The sequence below is a fragment of the Protopterus annectens genome, chromosome 2.part1, assembly GCF_019279795.1.
Source record: "Protopterus annectens isolate FY-2018-M chromosome 2.part1, PAN1.0, whole genome shotgun sequence".
Classification (NCBI taxonomy): domain Eukaryota; kingdom Metazoa; phylum Chordata; order Ceratodontiformes; family Protopteridae; genus Protopterus; species Protopterus annectens.
The window spans coordinates 1445847320-1445863693 of NC_056729.1; the positions used below are offsets into that span (position 1 = coordinate 1445847320).

The window sequence follows — 16374 nt, forward strand, 5'->3', positions numbered from 1 at the left end:
AATTATCTTAACTGTAATACACTCTGTACACTACCACCACAGCAGGTCAGGATGACAACATTATATTAACATTAACTTGCTTTTGTCCAGCCTTTCTTACATTGTTATAGCGTAAAGCCTGTATTTCTTAAAGCTAAGAAAAAAATTCTTGTTTACTTTGATATCTTTAGCATATATATCAGTCCCTGAAAAGAGCCTCTCCAATTTAAAATATGACTCACTGCACCCTATAGAAAACTGCTTTACAATATAACATGCAGTTTGTATATCATGAAATGTTTATATAAATACAAATAAGAACAAAATTGTTTGTTATTTTTCCCCTTTAGTGTCCTTTTAAACATTAGTGACATAAGGTTTGGTGCATGTTTTACAGTCCATACACAAGTTTTATAAAGTCAAGAAAATTCCAGTCTTTCTGAGCCGTGGTTTCTTGCAAAAAACATATTTCACAAATGTGATTGATACTTTATTAGTCTCCCATTTATTCACTAATTTCAGTGTTGCTGATCATCTTCATCTCCTAACACTAGAGTCTGGCTCAAGATCAAGGAATTTGTGATTCTTCTAGTCAATTCCCATGTTTTTTATCCATCTCTCATTTGGGACAATGGAAAGATTTCATTGGCAAAGTCTCTTTATGAGCTTCTTTGTCAGAAGAATGAGAATCAGAATCATATTCTTGCTTCTGGCTCACCTTTTGTTGGATGAACTTTCCTTCTTAGCCTGTTCTACATCCAAAAATGTCTTTCATCCTCGAGGAAACAAAAATATTCTTAAGGCAGCTGGATACAGCAGCTTGAATCTCACCTGCCTCATGACGTTCCTCATTATTGAAATTAATTTGATTCTTTTCTGCCTTTTGTACATTGAATAATCATATTACACTATCACTCTGCTGTCTCCAATGTTTAATACTTTTCCTTTCTGCATAATTTTTGTCAGGATCAACTCCTTCTGCTCTTTTGATTGCATCTTTACTAATATAGGGCTTGGGTGCTATCTCTTGACCAGGTTTATAGGTTCATAGGTTGGTACTAGGCTGTTGGCCCTAGGGCCTGTACGAGCCTAGCCATAACAATTCCCTGGATATTTCTTCCCACAATATTTACTTCCCTGGACCTCTTTGTATTCCATGATTCTAAGCAGATAATTTGTCACAGACAAAATTATTGCTCTGAGAGATGAGAAAAGCCAGAAGAGTTATGTAAGACTGAAATAAAAGTTATATTTTTCAGAAAGCATTAATAATGCTGTAAAGCAATGTGTGGCACATCCTAAATATTTATCTATTGTTAAATATGTAAACTGCAATGTTTAAGGACTGTCAAAGTAAGGGATGATATCCAATGTTCTGTTCTTATAACAGGTTAGAAATACATTTAACAAAATTTAATGATCAATGAAAAATATATTCTTACATAAACATGGCCATGATTCATGCTTTCTTTTCTGAAAGAAAAAGAGACCAAGAGAAAGTACAAGAAATAAAAAACATAGCTTTCTAACCTTTTTTCAAATTATTATTTTCTAACCAGATAAACATTAATTCCATTAAATCTGTCATTATATGTTGTGATAATGGAATGCATATGTTCTGGAGCAAACTTCTAATATTTATAACGATAGAAACCTCCACCATTAAGCCATCTAGTTAAGAAGATAGGTTCTCCTGATGAACATAATTTTAATGAACAATGCCAGAATAAAGTGAACAACTAAGTTAGTAAGTACAGTGCTAAAGCAAAATTCATATTAAGGCTGGTAGAGGTTTTACTCAAAGTTGTAAGACAAGTTGCTCCAACATATAAAATTTGTGTATTTAATGTAAATGCTTTGTGTTTAATGTAAATATTAAACTCAGTGTGCCATTTCAGTCAACAAATCTTGCTCTTATGCACCAGTCCAGTTGCTTGTTTGTGCTTTCATAAAATTAATATAGTCTGTTCTCTCCAGTTTCTCTGATAGAGCAGAAAGTCTGGGGTTTTCCCTCTCTGTTCTGTCTTCAAACCCTAAAGTTTTTCAAAATAGGTGGTCTTGTGAATTCTCATGCTAAGCCACCCTATTCTTCATTTCATCTTCTGATTTTTTTGTAGTTTTATCAGTCCATCTGAATAACTAGTTAAAGTGGCTTCTGTTTTTTCAAGCCTTTTGTTATTTGAGTTGATGTATTCCTTAATGTTTTATTTTTTTTAATCACCCTTGAGTGCATTTTATTTTTCCTCTAAATCCTGGAAACCATCTGTTGTACCAAAGCTGATGCTTGAACTGCTTTTTTGCTGAACAACTGTAAGATTCTTCCCAGCTAGTGTTTTCTCTTCATCTTTTCTGGTTTGTGTTCTTTCATGTTTTCTAAATTTCTTCTTTGCTGGCATCGAGGCAGTGTACTTATTAGCTATTAACTAAATTTTATCCAAAACATAAATTTCACTGGCCCCTTTTCTCAATTTCTGTTTTCACACTGGGAGAGCTGAAATTAAGCCATTGTTCAGTGTGCAGCCATCTTGGGGAAGTGTTCTACTGAGGTAACTCTAAACCGTTTTATTTTTATAAGGTTCTTTCTCTGTGAATTTTGTAGCATGCTATGTTTTGCTACAATATGCCATTTTTAGTTTAGTTACATGTATCTGTTTGCTTACATATTTGGGTCTGTTTCTCCATTAATATTTTTATTAGCTTTTTGGCATTCTTGATTTGTTTGTTTCCATTATATTGTTTAGTGATTTTTATTTTTAAGGGGTGTGCTTTTGGTGGTCAGTGTTGTGTGTTTCGTGTGCTCTGTCTGTGTAGTTTCATTTTTTCTTGTATCTTTTGGTAAATTATTATTCTGTTAGAATGGAGGTAAATATATGATAATAGTGGTAGACAAGTAATAAATGTTTGGTGTTGTAGATAGAAAGATGATAAAAATGTCAGCACTTCAAGTCAGGTGAATATTTTATGTTACATTGTTTATAGAAGACCACTTTTTGGATAAATATATTTACACTTTGCACCTGATAAAATGAGGTGTTTATTAAAGTTTGCTAGGATGAAGAGTATATATGTAGTGGTTACTCACACACATATACACACACACACACACACACACACACACACAGGTCTACTACGGTTGATTGAAAACTCCTTGACTGAAAATGAAATTACTAGGACCACTTCACTGAAAGCTCACTTCACTGAAAACTCATTTCGTTGAAATTCATTTTGTTGAAAGTTATAAATGGCCTTTTCCCCACTGTAGTGCAATCCTGGAGTTAGTATATAAAGTAAGGGGGTGTGGGGGGCTGTGCCCCCCACATATTATAAACATTTTAAACTATACACAGTGATACTTATAAGTGCAATGAATAACTGTTTTCAAAAGAGAATATATAACCAAGATATGTGGGGGGTGAAGCCCCCCATACCTCCCAATGTGGGGGACTGTGCCCCCACACCCCCATTACTTTACATACTAACTCCAGGATCGCACTACAGTGTGGAAAAGCCATTTATAACTTTCAACAAAATGAGTTTCAGTGAAGTGAGCTTTCAGTGAAGTGGTCCTAGTAATTTCATTTTCAATCAAGTGAGTTTTCAATCAATCGTAGTAGACCCACACACACATCCACATCCACACACACCCACGCACACACATCCACAAACACACACACACACACACACACACACACACAATGAAATTTAGGTTTAGGGAATATGTTTCATAGTGAGTGTTCAAACTGCAAGTCATAAAATCAAGTTACCTTTCTTAGAATAGAAGTTATTTAATACTCTACATTAAGGAGAACTTTGTTTTACACTGTCTGTGTTTCTTTAATTAAATGTGGTAATTGCATTATTTGGGCAAATTATTTGAATATGGATTCATGCAGTGTGTGCATATTTTTCTGAACAGGCCATCTCATGATTGGCTGTCTTCTCTAGTTCTGAAGTAATTTTTTTTTTTTGTTTGATAGTGTCAGTTTTTTGTAATATTGTAGTAGTGTTGTACTTTATTACTTTTTGATGTATTTATGTTTAGCTTAGAGTCTAGTCAATTTTGCCAGGGCTGACATTTTCATAATTGGATGGTCGTGCTTCTGATTTTCTTTTTTTCCTTCTCATTTTTCTTTTTATTCGGTTTCTTTTTTTTTCAGTTGGGAGAAGTTTTTTTGTGGTATTGAATTTGTTTCTTTTTGTAGTTGTAATGTGTGAATTTTAGTTTAATTGAGAGGGAGAGAGAATGAGCTACTTTTGATTTGTCTGCTTTGTTGGAGTGGTTAATAATGTACAATGGATGACAATACATATTTGGCTGTTAGCACAGGTTGATAAAAATATTGTTTTTATTGATTTATTTTTTCATTCCCGTTTTATTTCATTTCTTAGTCTTTGATTCGATTGGAGAAAGTTAATTTTGTGGGATTTCAGTGTATACTTTGAATGCGTGTATCATGAATTTTAGTATATCTTGAAAGACTGTGGGTTACTGAGATTTGACTACATTGTTTGAGTGGTTAATGTCGTACACTGATGAACACTGTAATAATGGTTGATGCCTGCCAGAGCATGGTGTTAAAAATATGTCTGCATCCTCTGTGTTGCAGAGGGCATTTGTCTCATGGCCTGTTATTAGTTTCAGTGTACACTGGTAATGTGTTTCATTGTGTATATTTATCGGTCTGCGTGTCTGTAGTACGTATGTGTATAGGGATGTTCTTCATTCCACATTGCTGCAGTCCTAACCATAGGGGGTAGTCCGCTGTCCAGTCGGCCCGAATACCAAAGTATATGGCTGACGTCGGTCAAGGCGCATTAGACTGATGTCAGGACGTCAGGGTACTAATGCGCATGACCGACGTCATATCCTCAGTCTTTTTTGCCGCATGGTCCGATGCAGAAGCAGTTTTGCGAGTGCAGGTTGGCGTTCTGAAATTTTCTGAAGTTGGAGTTTCAGACCGAATCAAAGTTGGCTAAGTACCCCGTTGGGGAACATTTTGGTTTTTTCTTGCCTCAGTATTTAACCGGATGTCAGAAAAAGTGAATAACTGTATTTCTTGTGGGAAACAGATACTTCATAGGGATTACCATACTTTGTGTATACCTTGTTTAGGGCCTGAGCACGACGTTGTTGGATGCCGCTCTTGTGCTAGATTTAACAAACGCACTATTAAGAGAAGGTTAGACTGTGCCAGGTTAGTGTTTGGGAAGCGTTGTAATTATAAAATGCCGCCGGATGCTCCGGCGCCGCTTCGTCAAAAAGCGCAAGGACAAAGCAGCAAAGCCTAGGGTTGAAGAACCGGCAGTCCCGGACGTCGGTTCTTTAGAAGGCTCAGTGGAGCCAGAGGTTTTGCCAGGAGTTTCTGTGGAGTCTCAGGCAGAGACTTTACTGTTACAGGATGTGCCCTCTCAGGAGGTAGGCCAGGCTGATGGGATTTCTCAGGTAGCTGTTCTTCCCTCTCTTCCTAAGGCAGTTAGAGCCTCTCCTTCTGTTTCCAAGACTTCCTTGAGAGGTAGGCCAAGTTTAGCTTCAGTGGGGGCTTCTCCTAGCACTTCAGGTTCTGTGCCTAAGAAACATATGCTTAAAATGGCAGAGGATTTGATTACTATGATTAGAGGTTCTATGCCCCCTCCTGATAAGAGGCCTAGGGTGGAGCCTGAGTTTGAGAGTTTTGAACAGTGTTCAGAGGCTTCTGAGTCTTCGGCTGAAGACTTGCAGGAGTTTCCTCATTATTCTGATTCTGATGTGGATGATTCCACTCCTTCAGCTTCTCCTCCTGAGGATTTTTCATTTTCAGAGACTCTGCATTCCATGAGGGAGCATTTTAAATGGGAAGGCCAAGATTTCTCTGATTCCAGGAAGAGGCTTAGGGAATTCTTGTTTTTACCCCAGCATAGGCCCTTAGCTATACCTCCTGTGTTGAATGTGGTGGAAGATGTTTTTGCAGAGGCTTCCCTGAATCCTGATTCTTTGCCTCCTGCCCCTGTTAAACCTGATAGGTACTATAGGGTGCCTGAAGCTCATAAGTATCTTTTTAAGAGTCCTAGGGCAGACCCAGAAATTGTTTCTCAGGGGCCTAAAGGTGTTAAGGCCTCTGTTGTTAAAAATCCTGTTCCTTCTGATAAAGAGGCAAGGGCTTTGGATAGATGGGGTAAGAAAGTGTATACTTCTTCCACTTTAGCCATGAGGGCATTGAATTGTCAGTTTCACATGCTAAAATATCAGAATTATCTCCTTTCACAATTGAAATCTAAGGTGGATGCTCTGGAAGGTATTGAGTGTAAAGAGTTGCTAGATTTAGTTCATGTGTCTGAACAAGTGGGTAAGCATTCTTTGCAATGTGGTTTTGATGCTGTGCAGGCCTCCTCGAGGGTGGCTGCCACTGGTTCTGTTCTTCGCAGGCACGCTTGGTTGAGGGATCAGAATTTAGCTGAGCATGTTAAAACAAGGATTTTGGATGCTCCTTTACAGTCTGATGTGTTGTTTGGTTCGCCTGTGGAAGCAGTTTTAAAGAAAATGGAGGACAAGGCTAAATCTATGCAGACTGTCAAAGATTTTCTGCAGGTGCAGCCTCCAAAGTTTAGCAGAAATTGGCCTACTAAGGGATGGACATATCCTGCGTATGATTCCCAGTCTAGGGGTAGGTCTAGACGTGGTAGGGGCAGAGCTCAAGGTTCTTTTAGGCCTAGAACAGGAGTTCTCCTGCTCAGACTTCTGGTGAGGGCAGGGGTCAGTCCTTTCAGAACAGACCCAGTGACCTGCCTTTTCAGCTGCCAGAGCATTCTCGACTGGCAGCTCCTTTGGGAGGAAGACTGTCTCTTTTCAAAGAAAATTGGGATTTAATTACTCAAGACAGATGGGTTTTGGATATCATTCACCACGGTTACAGGTTTTATTTCCATACCTTGCCCCCTTTCAAAGGCATGCCAGACGCTCCTCCTCCACAAAGGAAAGAGGCTCACAAGCAAATTTCTTTGTTACTCCAAATAGGGGCCATTCAGCCAGTTCCTGTACCAGAAAGGGGCCTAGGATTTTATTCTCGCCTGTTCCTAGTACCAAAGAAGGGGAACACGTGGAGACCAATTTTGGATTTATCTATCCTCAACACTTATCTGGACATTCCCAAGTTCAAAATGTTGACGTTACAACAGCTTTTACCTCTGCTGGGCAAAGATCACTGGATGGTAACTTTAGATCTCAAGGAAGCTTACCTTCATGTGCCAATAAGACTAAGATGCAGGAAGTATCTGCTTCGAGCTGGAAATTCTCATTATCAGTTCTCTGCATTGCCCTTTGGCTTATCTACTGCACCCAGAGTATTCACAAAGGTTCTGGCTCCAGTGATAGCTTACTTCAGGCTAAAAGGAATCCAAATCTATCCTTACTTGGACGACTGCCTGATTCTGGCTCAAGAAAAGAAGATCTTCTACAGCATCTGGAATATGTCATAGCAGTGCTAAGATGCCTAGGGTATTCTGTGAACGAAATAAAGTCCAGTCTAGTACCCTCTCAAGACATGTGCTTTCTGGGTGTGAGACTGAATACAGCAGCCCAGATGGCCTTTTTAACCCCGGACAAACAAAAGAATCTTTCCAGTTACTTCCATCATCTATCTCTTCAGTCCGGCCTGACTGCAAGGACAGTCCTTCAAGCCTTAGGGTTCATGGCATCTTGTATTCTGGTGCTTCCCAATGCCAAACTGCATATGAGGAAGCTACAATGGTATCTCAAAAATCTGTGGACACAGCACTGCCAGGATTTGGACACTGTCATTCAAATAATACCTTGCATTCAAAAGGAATTTTTGTGGTGGGCTCAGGAATGTCACCTAAACAAGGGACTCTCTGTGACCCGGCCAGAGGCAAGTCAGATTCTAACGACAGATGCCTCAGATGTTGCTTGGGAGCTCATCTAAATGGAAAGTGGATACAAGACAAGTGGCCTGCCAGACTACAGCATCTACATATCAACATGAAAGAGATGTTAGCAGTTCAGTTTGCATTAATTGCTTTCAAGGAGTTACTTCTTCCAGGGCAGGTGTTGATTCTAACAGACAACACAACTGTCATGTGGTACATCAACAAACAAGGGGGAACACATTCTTACCCATTGTGCAGACAAGCAATGATTTTATGGGAGACTGCGCCCAGTCTGCAACTAACTCTTCAGGCAAGGTTTCTGCCGGGAGCACAGAACTCCTTAGCAGATGTATTAAGCAGACAAATCATGGATCCCCACGAGTGGAAACTGGATCTTCATGTATTTCAAACATTGACAGTGTCATGGGGAACTCCAGACATAGATCTGTTCGCTTCTCCACTAAACCACCAGCTGCCAAAGTTTTGCACGAAAGGATTTCATCACACAGCTTGGAAAGTGGATGCTCTTTCTTTCAGTTGGAAAAATCTTCATGTGTATGCCTTTCCACCTCTGCCTCTTCTTCCAAAGGTGCTTCTAAAGGTCAGACAAGACAAGCCAAGGATGATTTTAATAGCTCCAGATTGGCCTCGGCAGTACTGGTACCCATTACTGAGGAGTCTGGTAAGGAGGCCTCCATGGCCTTTACCCTTGATTCCACACCTGTTGTCTCAGAGGGACGGTCATCTGCTCAATGTCAAGCTTCACTCTCTACATCTAACAGCCTGGCATATTCTGTTTTGAAAGACAGCAGGTCTCAGCTTCCTCAGCAAGTTTTAAATGTGATTATGGAAGCCAGAAGACCTAGTACAAGGAAAGTGTATGGAGAAAAATGGAAGAGATTTTTGTTTTGGAGTGCAGCAAACAATTTGGAGATTACTGAGCCAAATTTGAGTGTGGCTCTTCAATATCTTACTGAGTTACTGGACAAAGGTTTGTCTTTCTCTTCCATCAAGATTCATGCTGCAGCAATTTCAGCTCACTATGATTGTGACCCACCATTGTTTTCGTGATCCTTTGTTCAAGCAATTTCTTAGAGGGGCAAAGAATATAAGACCCCCACGTGAGCTCCTACTCCTGCTTGGGATCTCAATTTTGTGTTGGAGAAACTTACTCTACAACCTTTTGAGCCTCGGCTACTGCTGAATTGAAATACTTGTCATGGAAGACTGCTTTTTTGTTGGCTATTACTTCTGCAAGAAGGGTTTCTGAGTTGCAGGCCCTTATGGCAGTAGAGCCCTTTTGATTTTCCATAAGGATAGGGTATCATTACGTACTAATCCTTCCTTTATGCCTAAGGTGGTTTCTAGTGTGGCTTTAAACCAAGCTATTCATTTGCCTACTTTCTATGCAGATCCCCAAAATAAGGGGGAAAAGATTTTACACACTTTAGATGTACATAGGCAGTTACGTTATTATTTAAGCAGGACTAAGGATTTCAGGCAGTCTCAGCAGTTGTTTGTTTCTTTTGCTTTGAGTTCTCAGGGCAAGCCTGTGTCTAAGCAAACTATTTCTAAGTGGATTGGGTTTTGCATTTCATTTTGTTATTCCCATCATGGCAAGGAAATTCCAGCTGGGATTAGACCTCATTCCACTAGGGCTACTGCCACTTCAACAGCATTTCTAAGGGGTGGCAACTAAGGATATTTTGGAGGCAGCTACTTGGAGTTCAGTGCATACTTTCTCTAAGCATTACCACCTTCCTCTCTACTCTAAATCTAGGGCTGGTTTTGCCACAGCTATTTTGCAAGGCATGTTGACAGCTCCTGCTTCCTTATGATTTGCCAGCCTCCCTTACCTCTGCTTTGGGATTCTACCCAATGGTTAGGACTGCAGCAATGTGGAATGAAGAACATAGTACAGTTTTGTACCTACCATAAATGTAGATGTTCGAGGATCCACATTGCTGCAGTCCAATTTACCCTCCCTCCTTCCCCTCTTTGTTTAGGGGTGGTGGTGTGAGTTATATATATATATTATTGTATATATTGTATATATGTTTGGTGCAGGGCTTTTTGGTGTTTTGGTTTGGGCCTTGTCTTTTTTAGGGTCTTCTGACATCTGGGGCAAGAAAAGACTGAGGATATGACGCCGGTCATGCGCATTAGTACCCTGACGTCCTGACATCAGTCTAATGCGCCTTGACCGACGTCAGCCATATACTTTGGTATTCGGGCCGACTGGACAGCGGACTACCCCCTATGGTTAGGACTGCAGCAATGTGGATCCTCGAACATCTACATTTATGGTAGGTACAAAACTGTACTTTATACCTTGCTTCTGTAGCATCCATTGCCATTCTCATATCTGGCACTTCTCATGATCTGTTCTCCCCTAAGATGAGGAGTTGAAAGGTCCTTTGTGGTCTTTAATCTGAAGTAAATTTAACAAGCAGCGAATGTAGTAAGTGGCTTGCTACAGCATTAAGTTTTTGGTCCTGACAGAAAATGCTTTGAAAGCATATAGGATATTGGAGCCTCTGGTGGGACAATGGATTAGTTGATCCAGGGCGTTGGAATTTATGAATTCCAAGAACTGTTGGGAAAGGGTGTTGGTACCCGAGTAGTTTTCCCAGTTAATGGCAGGGTAGTTGAAATCACCCAGTATTAGGGTGTTTGGTTGTATCTTAATATTTTCCAGTATGTTTAGAAAGGTGTAGTGAAAATCTTGGGGCATGGTGGGGGATCTCTAGCAAGCTACAATTTGGATTGCAGTCTTACCTAGTGTTAGTTGAAGTTGGAGAATTTCAGATGCATTGTGTTGGGCAACTAACCTGGAGATGTGAATATCCTTGGTGAATATGGACACTCCTCCACCTTTAGTGTTTGTTTTGTCTTGGTTTGGTGGCCGAAAAGTGTGGTAAGAGTTGTAGCCTGGTATTGCAGGGGTACTCTCTGGAGTCTTGAACCAGGTCTCAGTTACTGCACAGATATCGATGTTCTCCATTTTTAGGAGTGCCTGGAGAGAGTGCATTTTGAGTTTTAGACTTCTAGCATTGAGTAGCATTACCTTCAGATTTTGCATGCTTGTATCTGTTATGGTGGTGGTTTTGTCCTTTGAACCTTGCCTAAAAAAGGCACTATAGGGGTGGCAAGAGCTTTAGCCAGTAATCTGAATCCCAGGGGTGACCGGTGCAGACCATCTCTGGCAAAGCATCGTGGTTTGTCGATCATGTCGTCCCAGGCAGACTGATACTGGATCCCCTTTGAATGACACCAGAAGCTTAGCCAATTGTTGAAGTCAATCATTTTGCCCTTATACTGTGGTATCATTCTTGGCGAAGGCAGGATGCTACTCTGGGCTAGGGTCATACCTGCCTAGGCCACATGATCCAAGAGCTCTTCCATGTCTCTCTTCATGTAGTCCAGGGAGGTATGTCTCAAGTCATTCACTCCAACATGGACAATGACAGAGTCGTATTTGTACTTGTTGTGGAGTGACATGAGTGCATGCGTTATGTGGCAGATCCTGGTACCCGACAGGCAGCTGACTGTAATTTTCTCCTTGCTCAGCCTGGCGAGTGGGACATCAGTGTACCTGACTATAGAGTCATCTATGACTAAAGTGTTGGGTACGTTGTCTTGCCTTAGGGGCTGTTGTTGGGTGGCACAGTGGTGTTGTGAGCTTTGTGTCACTTTGGTTGTGACTGGTGTTTGTTTGCGTTTTAGCTTCGGAGGTCCTTATTGCTTGGGCAGGTTATTGTTAAGGGCCTCCGCATATGTGGGTTTAGTGTTGCTATGTGTGGGTGTTGAAGGGCTATGTGTTGCTTGAGGTGTAGTGCGGGTGTTAACCTTCTCCTCTTGACTGTCTAGCACAATCTTGGCTGGAGAGAGCTTTGCTTCCAGTTTGGATATGTAAGTGCATCTCTCGCAGGTTGTAGTGTTGGTTGGTAGGAGGAGAGGGTTGTTTGTGTACATGGGGCAGTTGCTGCATTGCCCCAGTATGCCCAGGTACACCAGGTGGACAGGAGAAATCACCAGAAGCTGACCCTTGGACATGACTGTTCAGGTGCTTTTTTTGTAAAGTACAAGAGCTGTTTTCCCTTACCTTTGCAAAGTACTTTGCATTTATAGGCTGTTTAGTGCCTATGATTAATTTCTCCTTATTAATAAGGAGATTTGAGTGCTTGTATCAGTTAACCTGCTTAATATTGTAGCTTCTGTGGGTCTGGAAACCTTATATGTAGTAAACATATTAGAACCACTGGTCTTTGTGGCTTCTGGCATTATTGCTGTTATTTAAGTTATTCTTATTGCAGTGATTGTAATTAATTGTTATCAGTACCTTCTTTGGTTAATCTTAATTTTGCATCATTTATCGATACTGGTTATATTTATCTTTTTTTTCCCCAAGCTCCTTTTGTAGGACTTCCAGAAAAAAAATACTCAGGAGCAATAACTGCCTTATGCAGACAACTTAAAATTATACTTTCTTGCGTCTTGTGAGAGAGATGTCACCAGTGCAAAGTTATATTATTGGTGACAATCATCTGTCTGGTTGCTATCATACCAGCCATTTTTATGTACTTGCAACGTATATTTTGTTGTTTAAACTTCTTTTGCTAACAGTGCACAATCCCATCCCTACACCCCCACAACTGTACTTTTACTTCATTTACGTTTTCAGCTTCTTGACTAAAAATGTGTCAGATTTATTCCTCATTCAACTTCTTATAGTCATTTGCTATTGGCCTTTTTTTCAGATAACACATTTGCATTGGTACAGATACCCACATTGTCTTTTTGTTTTGCACACATTGTCTTATGTATGTCACTTTGGTTATTGTTTGGGCTTTCACATCTTTGATCTTCTTTTGTTATTTATTATGAATTCCTTTTCCATTTTTACTGTAGTGCTTGACTTCTTGTTTAGGAAAGTGCTGAGGTTGTTGGGAATCTGAATACCTAATTGCCTAATGTATTTTACATCTGTAGAATTGGGTGACGTACTTTCAGAAATTTGGTTTGCAGTAATTAAAACCAGATATAAAGAAAGAATGGAAAATTGTTGCGAAAAGTCAACATTTGATAGTTAAGTACAGTGGATATAAAAAGTGTACACACCCCTGCTAAAATGCCAGGGTTTTGTGATATAAAAAAATGAGACCATAATAAATCATTTCAAAACTTTTAACACATTTAATGTAACCTATAACCTGTACAATTCAATTGAAAAACAAATATGCCAGGAGGAAAAAATATAAAAAATAAAAAACATACAGTAAGCTGGTTGCATAAGTGTGCACACCCTTAAATTAATACTTTGCTGAAGCACCTTTTGATTTAATTACAGCATTCAGTCTTCTTGGGTAGGAGTCTGTCAGCATGGTACATGTTGACTTGGCAATATTTGCCCACTCTTTCTTGCAAAAGTGCTCCAAATTTGTCAGATTATGAGGGCCTCTCTTGTGCACAGCCCTCTTCAGGATACTCCATGGATTTTTCTATTGGATTTAGGTCTGGGCTCTGGCTGGGCCATTCTAAAACTTTAATTTTCTTCTGGTGAAGCCATTCTATTGTTGATTTGGATGTATGCTTGGGGTCATTGTTGTGTTGAAAGGTGAAATTCCTCTTCATCTTCAGCTTTCTAGCAGACATCTGTAGGTTTTAGACCAAAGTCCACCTTGACTAAAGCCCCAGTTCCAGCTGAAGAAAAGCAACCCCAAAACATGATACTGCCACCACCATGCTTCACTGTGGGGATGGTGTCCTTTTGGTGATGCAAAGTGTTGTTTTTGCACCAAATGTACCTTTTGGAATTGTGGCCAAAAAGTTAATCCGATGTCTCATCAGACCATAACACATTTTCCCACATGCTTTTGGGAGACTTGATGTATTGTTTTGCAAATTTTAGCCATGCCTGGATGTTTTTCTGCGTAAGAAAAGGCTTCCGTCTTGCAAACCTACCCCATAGTCTAGACATATGGAGAGTGCGAGAGATTGCTCTCACATGTAGTACACAACCAATACTTGCCAGATATTCCTGCAGCTCCTTCAATGCTGCTGTAGGTCTCTTGGCAGCCTCCCTTTTTGTCTTGTCTTTTCATCACTTTTGGAGGGACGTCCAGTTCTTTGCAGTGTCACTGTTGTCCCATATTTTCTCCACTTTTTGATGACTGTCTTCACTGTGTTCCATATTATATCCAATGCTGTGGAAATTTTTTTGTACCCTTCTCATAGGTTCATACTAGGCTATCTGCCCTAGGGCATTTATAAGCCTAGCCAGAGTGTGTATGGCTTTCACCACCCATTTTAAATTAATTTTGCTATGCCCTTTTTCAAGGTTAGTATACTGTGCCTCTGTCTAACAGTGACACAGAAGTGATACCCGGGGTAAACCTATGATCACCCATCCACTCATCAAGATTCCTCTTGAAGAGAGTCAATGAGGGACTCTGCCTAACCTGGACTGGGATTTTATTCCAGAGTGAAGGGAGCCTCTGGGTTATGAATCTGTCCCTCCAGCATGTCCTATTTATTTCAGTGCTGAGGTTCAAGTCCCTCAAGCGTAGCTCGATGGGATTTGGATTTTCTGAGGTGCAGCATGTCCATTAATTCCGGGTTGGACATGGCTTTATACGTCAGGCACAGATCGCCTCTGAGCAGGCGGTATGCCACTGAGTAGAGCTGGAGTTTCTTTAACCGGGCAGCATACGGCATCTGTTTGAGCCCCTTGATCCTCTTGGTGAGGTACTTTTGGGGTCTTTCCAGTTGCTGCAGGTGTCTGGTAAGGTACATCCCAAAAGGGGCATTGTACTCAATTATGGGCCTGATGAGGGATGAGTAAAGAGGCACGATGACCTCCCCTGATCTAGATGTGAATCCCTTCATGATTAGGTGGGCTATATAAAATGTTTCTCTAACCACTTTTCTCCTGACTGATACCTTTCAACAATGAGATCCCTTTGATGCTTTGTAAGCTCTCTGCGGACCATGGCTTTTGCTGTAGCAGGTAACTGAGTAAATGTCAAGAAAATCCTACTAGGACAGCTGAACTTTATTTGGGGTTAATCAGAGTCTCTTTAATTGCTGGCAGGTGTGTACCCAAGAAGTCTCAATGCTGTAATTAAATCAAAAGGTGATTCAACAAAGTATTAGTTTAAGGGTATGCACACTTATGCAACCAGCTTTTATTGTATGTTTTTTTTATTTTTTATATTTTTTCCCCTGTTTGTTTTTCAGTTGAATTGTACAGGTTATAGGTCACAGTAAAGGTGGGAAAAGTTTTGAAATGATTTATTGTGGTCTCATTTTTTTTATATCACAAAAACCTGGCATTTTAACAGGGGTGTGTAAACTTTTTATATCCGCTGTATGTAGTTCTAGCTTTCTAGAAGAAATACTGGCAGAATAGAGTTGCTGGCTATGAGCATTCAGTAAGGTTTACTGGGGAGAGCAGTTTCTTCTTATCCCCTTTGCTTGAACTGGTGGAACTAACTCAGTGGAATGAAAAAGGTCCTATGACAGTTAACAAAAAAGTACAGGGTGTTTCCCCCTGACATTCTGACCAAATTATCTTTAGTCTTCATGAATACCACTTCATGCCTTCCTTGAATATAGGCTATGCCTAGTTGCAATACTCTGGTCAACAAAAATAATTATGCAGTGAAGAAAAGAATGTCAAGGAGGCAAGCGTTTCTTATTTATGGGATTTATATCACCAGTCAACTGCAGATTTATATTTATTGTATAGTCATATGTCATTTGAATGAAGGACTTCTCATATTTTCTGATACTGTGCACGAGTGGGAATGGACATCTTTGCATCTATTTATAATACTCGAATAGGCTATGAAAAGGAATTACAATTATTGCTATTAAAACTTTATATTTTTGTTAATGAAGTAACTAGGTTTTTGTACCTTAGGCCTGCTTGTGTTGTTAACAAGATGGACAAATATACATAATTGTATGTCAGCCTATAGTAATTAAACATTTGTATTGTAAATACATCTGTAGACACAGTGTGTAGTCAGAGTTTTCCATAAACATTTTCTGAATTCGCTTTTCTTTGATTTTGTCCTAGGTGTCTGTAAGTACTGTCCAGTTGTGGATTTCTGGAATCCTTGCAGTTCTGCGAGTTTTAATTTCCCAGTCAACAGAGGATATAATATTGTCCCGTATTCAAGAACTTTGCTTGTCTCCTTACTTTATTTCATGTCAGAATATCAAGAATCTCAGAGAAGGCAACCCTAGCAGTACCACAGTAGAAGAGCAAAATGGCGAAACACAAATCAAATATCCACCAGAAGAAATATTTGCTAGGTATGTCTGAGTTTTTTTTTTTTTTAATACAATGCTTAACAGTATTCTAAACCGATACTGTTTTGAAACATTGTGGATTGCTTACTTGTGTATAAAAAGATGGGAAGTTGACTACTGCGGTGATGACGTTTCATGCTGCTTAGTGCAGAGATATAAGGTTATGAGCTGTTAAGCCACTGCCTACAGTCCAGGTTGTGATCCCCTCAGTCTCCC

At 39.9% G+C, this 16374-nt stretch overlaps 1 protein-coding gene across 4 annotated transcripts in view; it reads left to right on the plus strand.

Annotated features, from left to right (window-relative positions):
• Positions 1–16374, plus strand: part of HTT (huntingtin) — a 4811037-nt gene that overhangs the window by 2943950 nt on the left and 1850713 nt on the right. For all 4 annotated transcript variants that reach the window (XM_044062924.1, XM_044062926.1, XM_044062925.1 and 1 more), the window contains one exon: positions 15923–16161. In XM_044062924.1, the coding sequence (XP_043918859.1) occupies positions 15923–16161 (239 nt within the window). The remainder of the gene's footprint in view (positions 1–15922; positions 16162–16374) is intronic.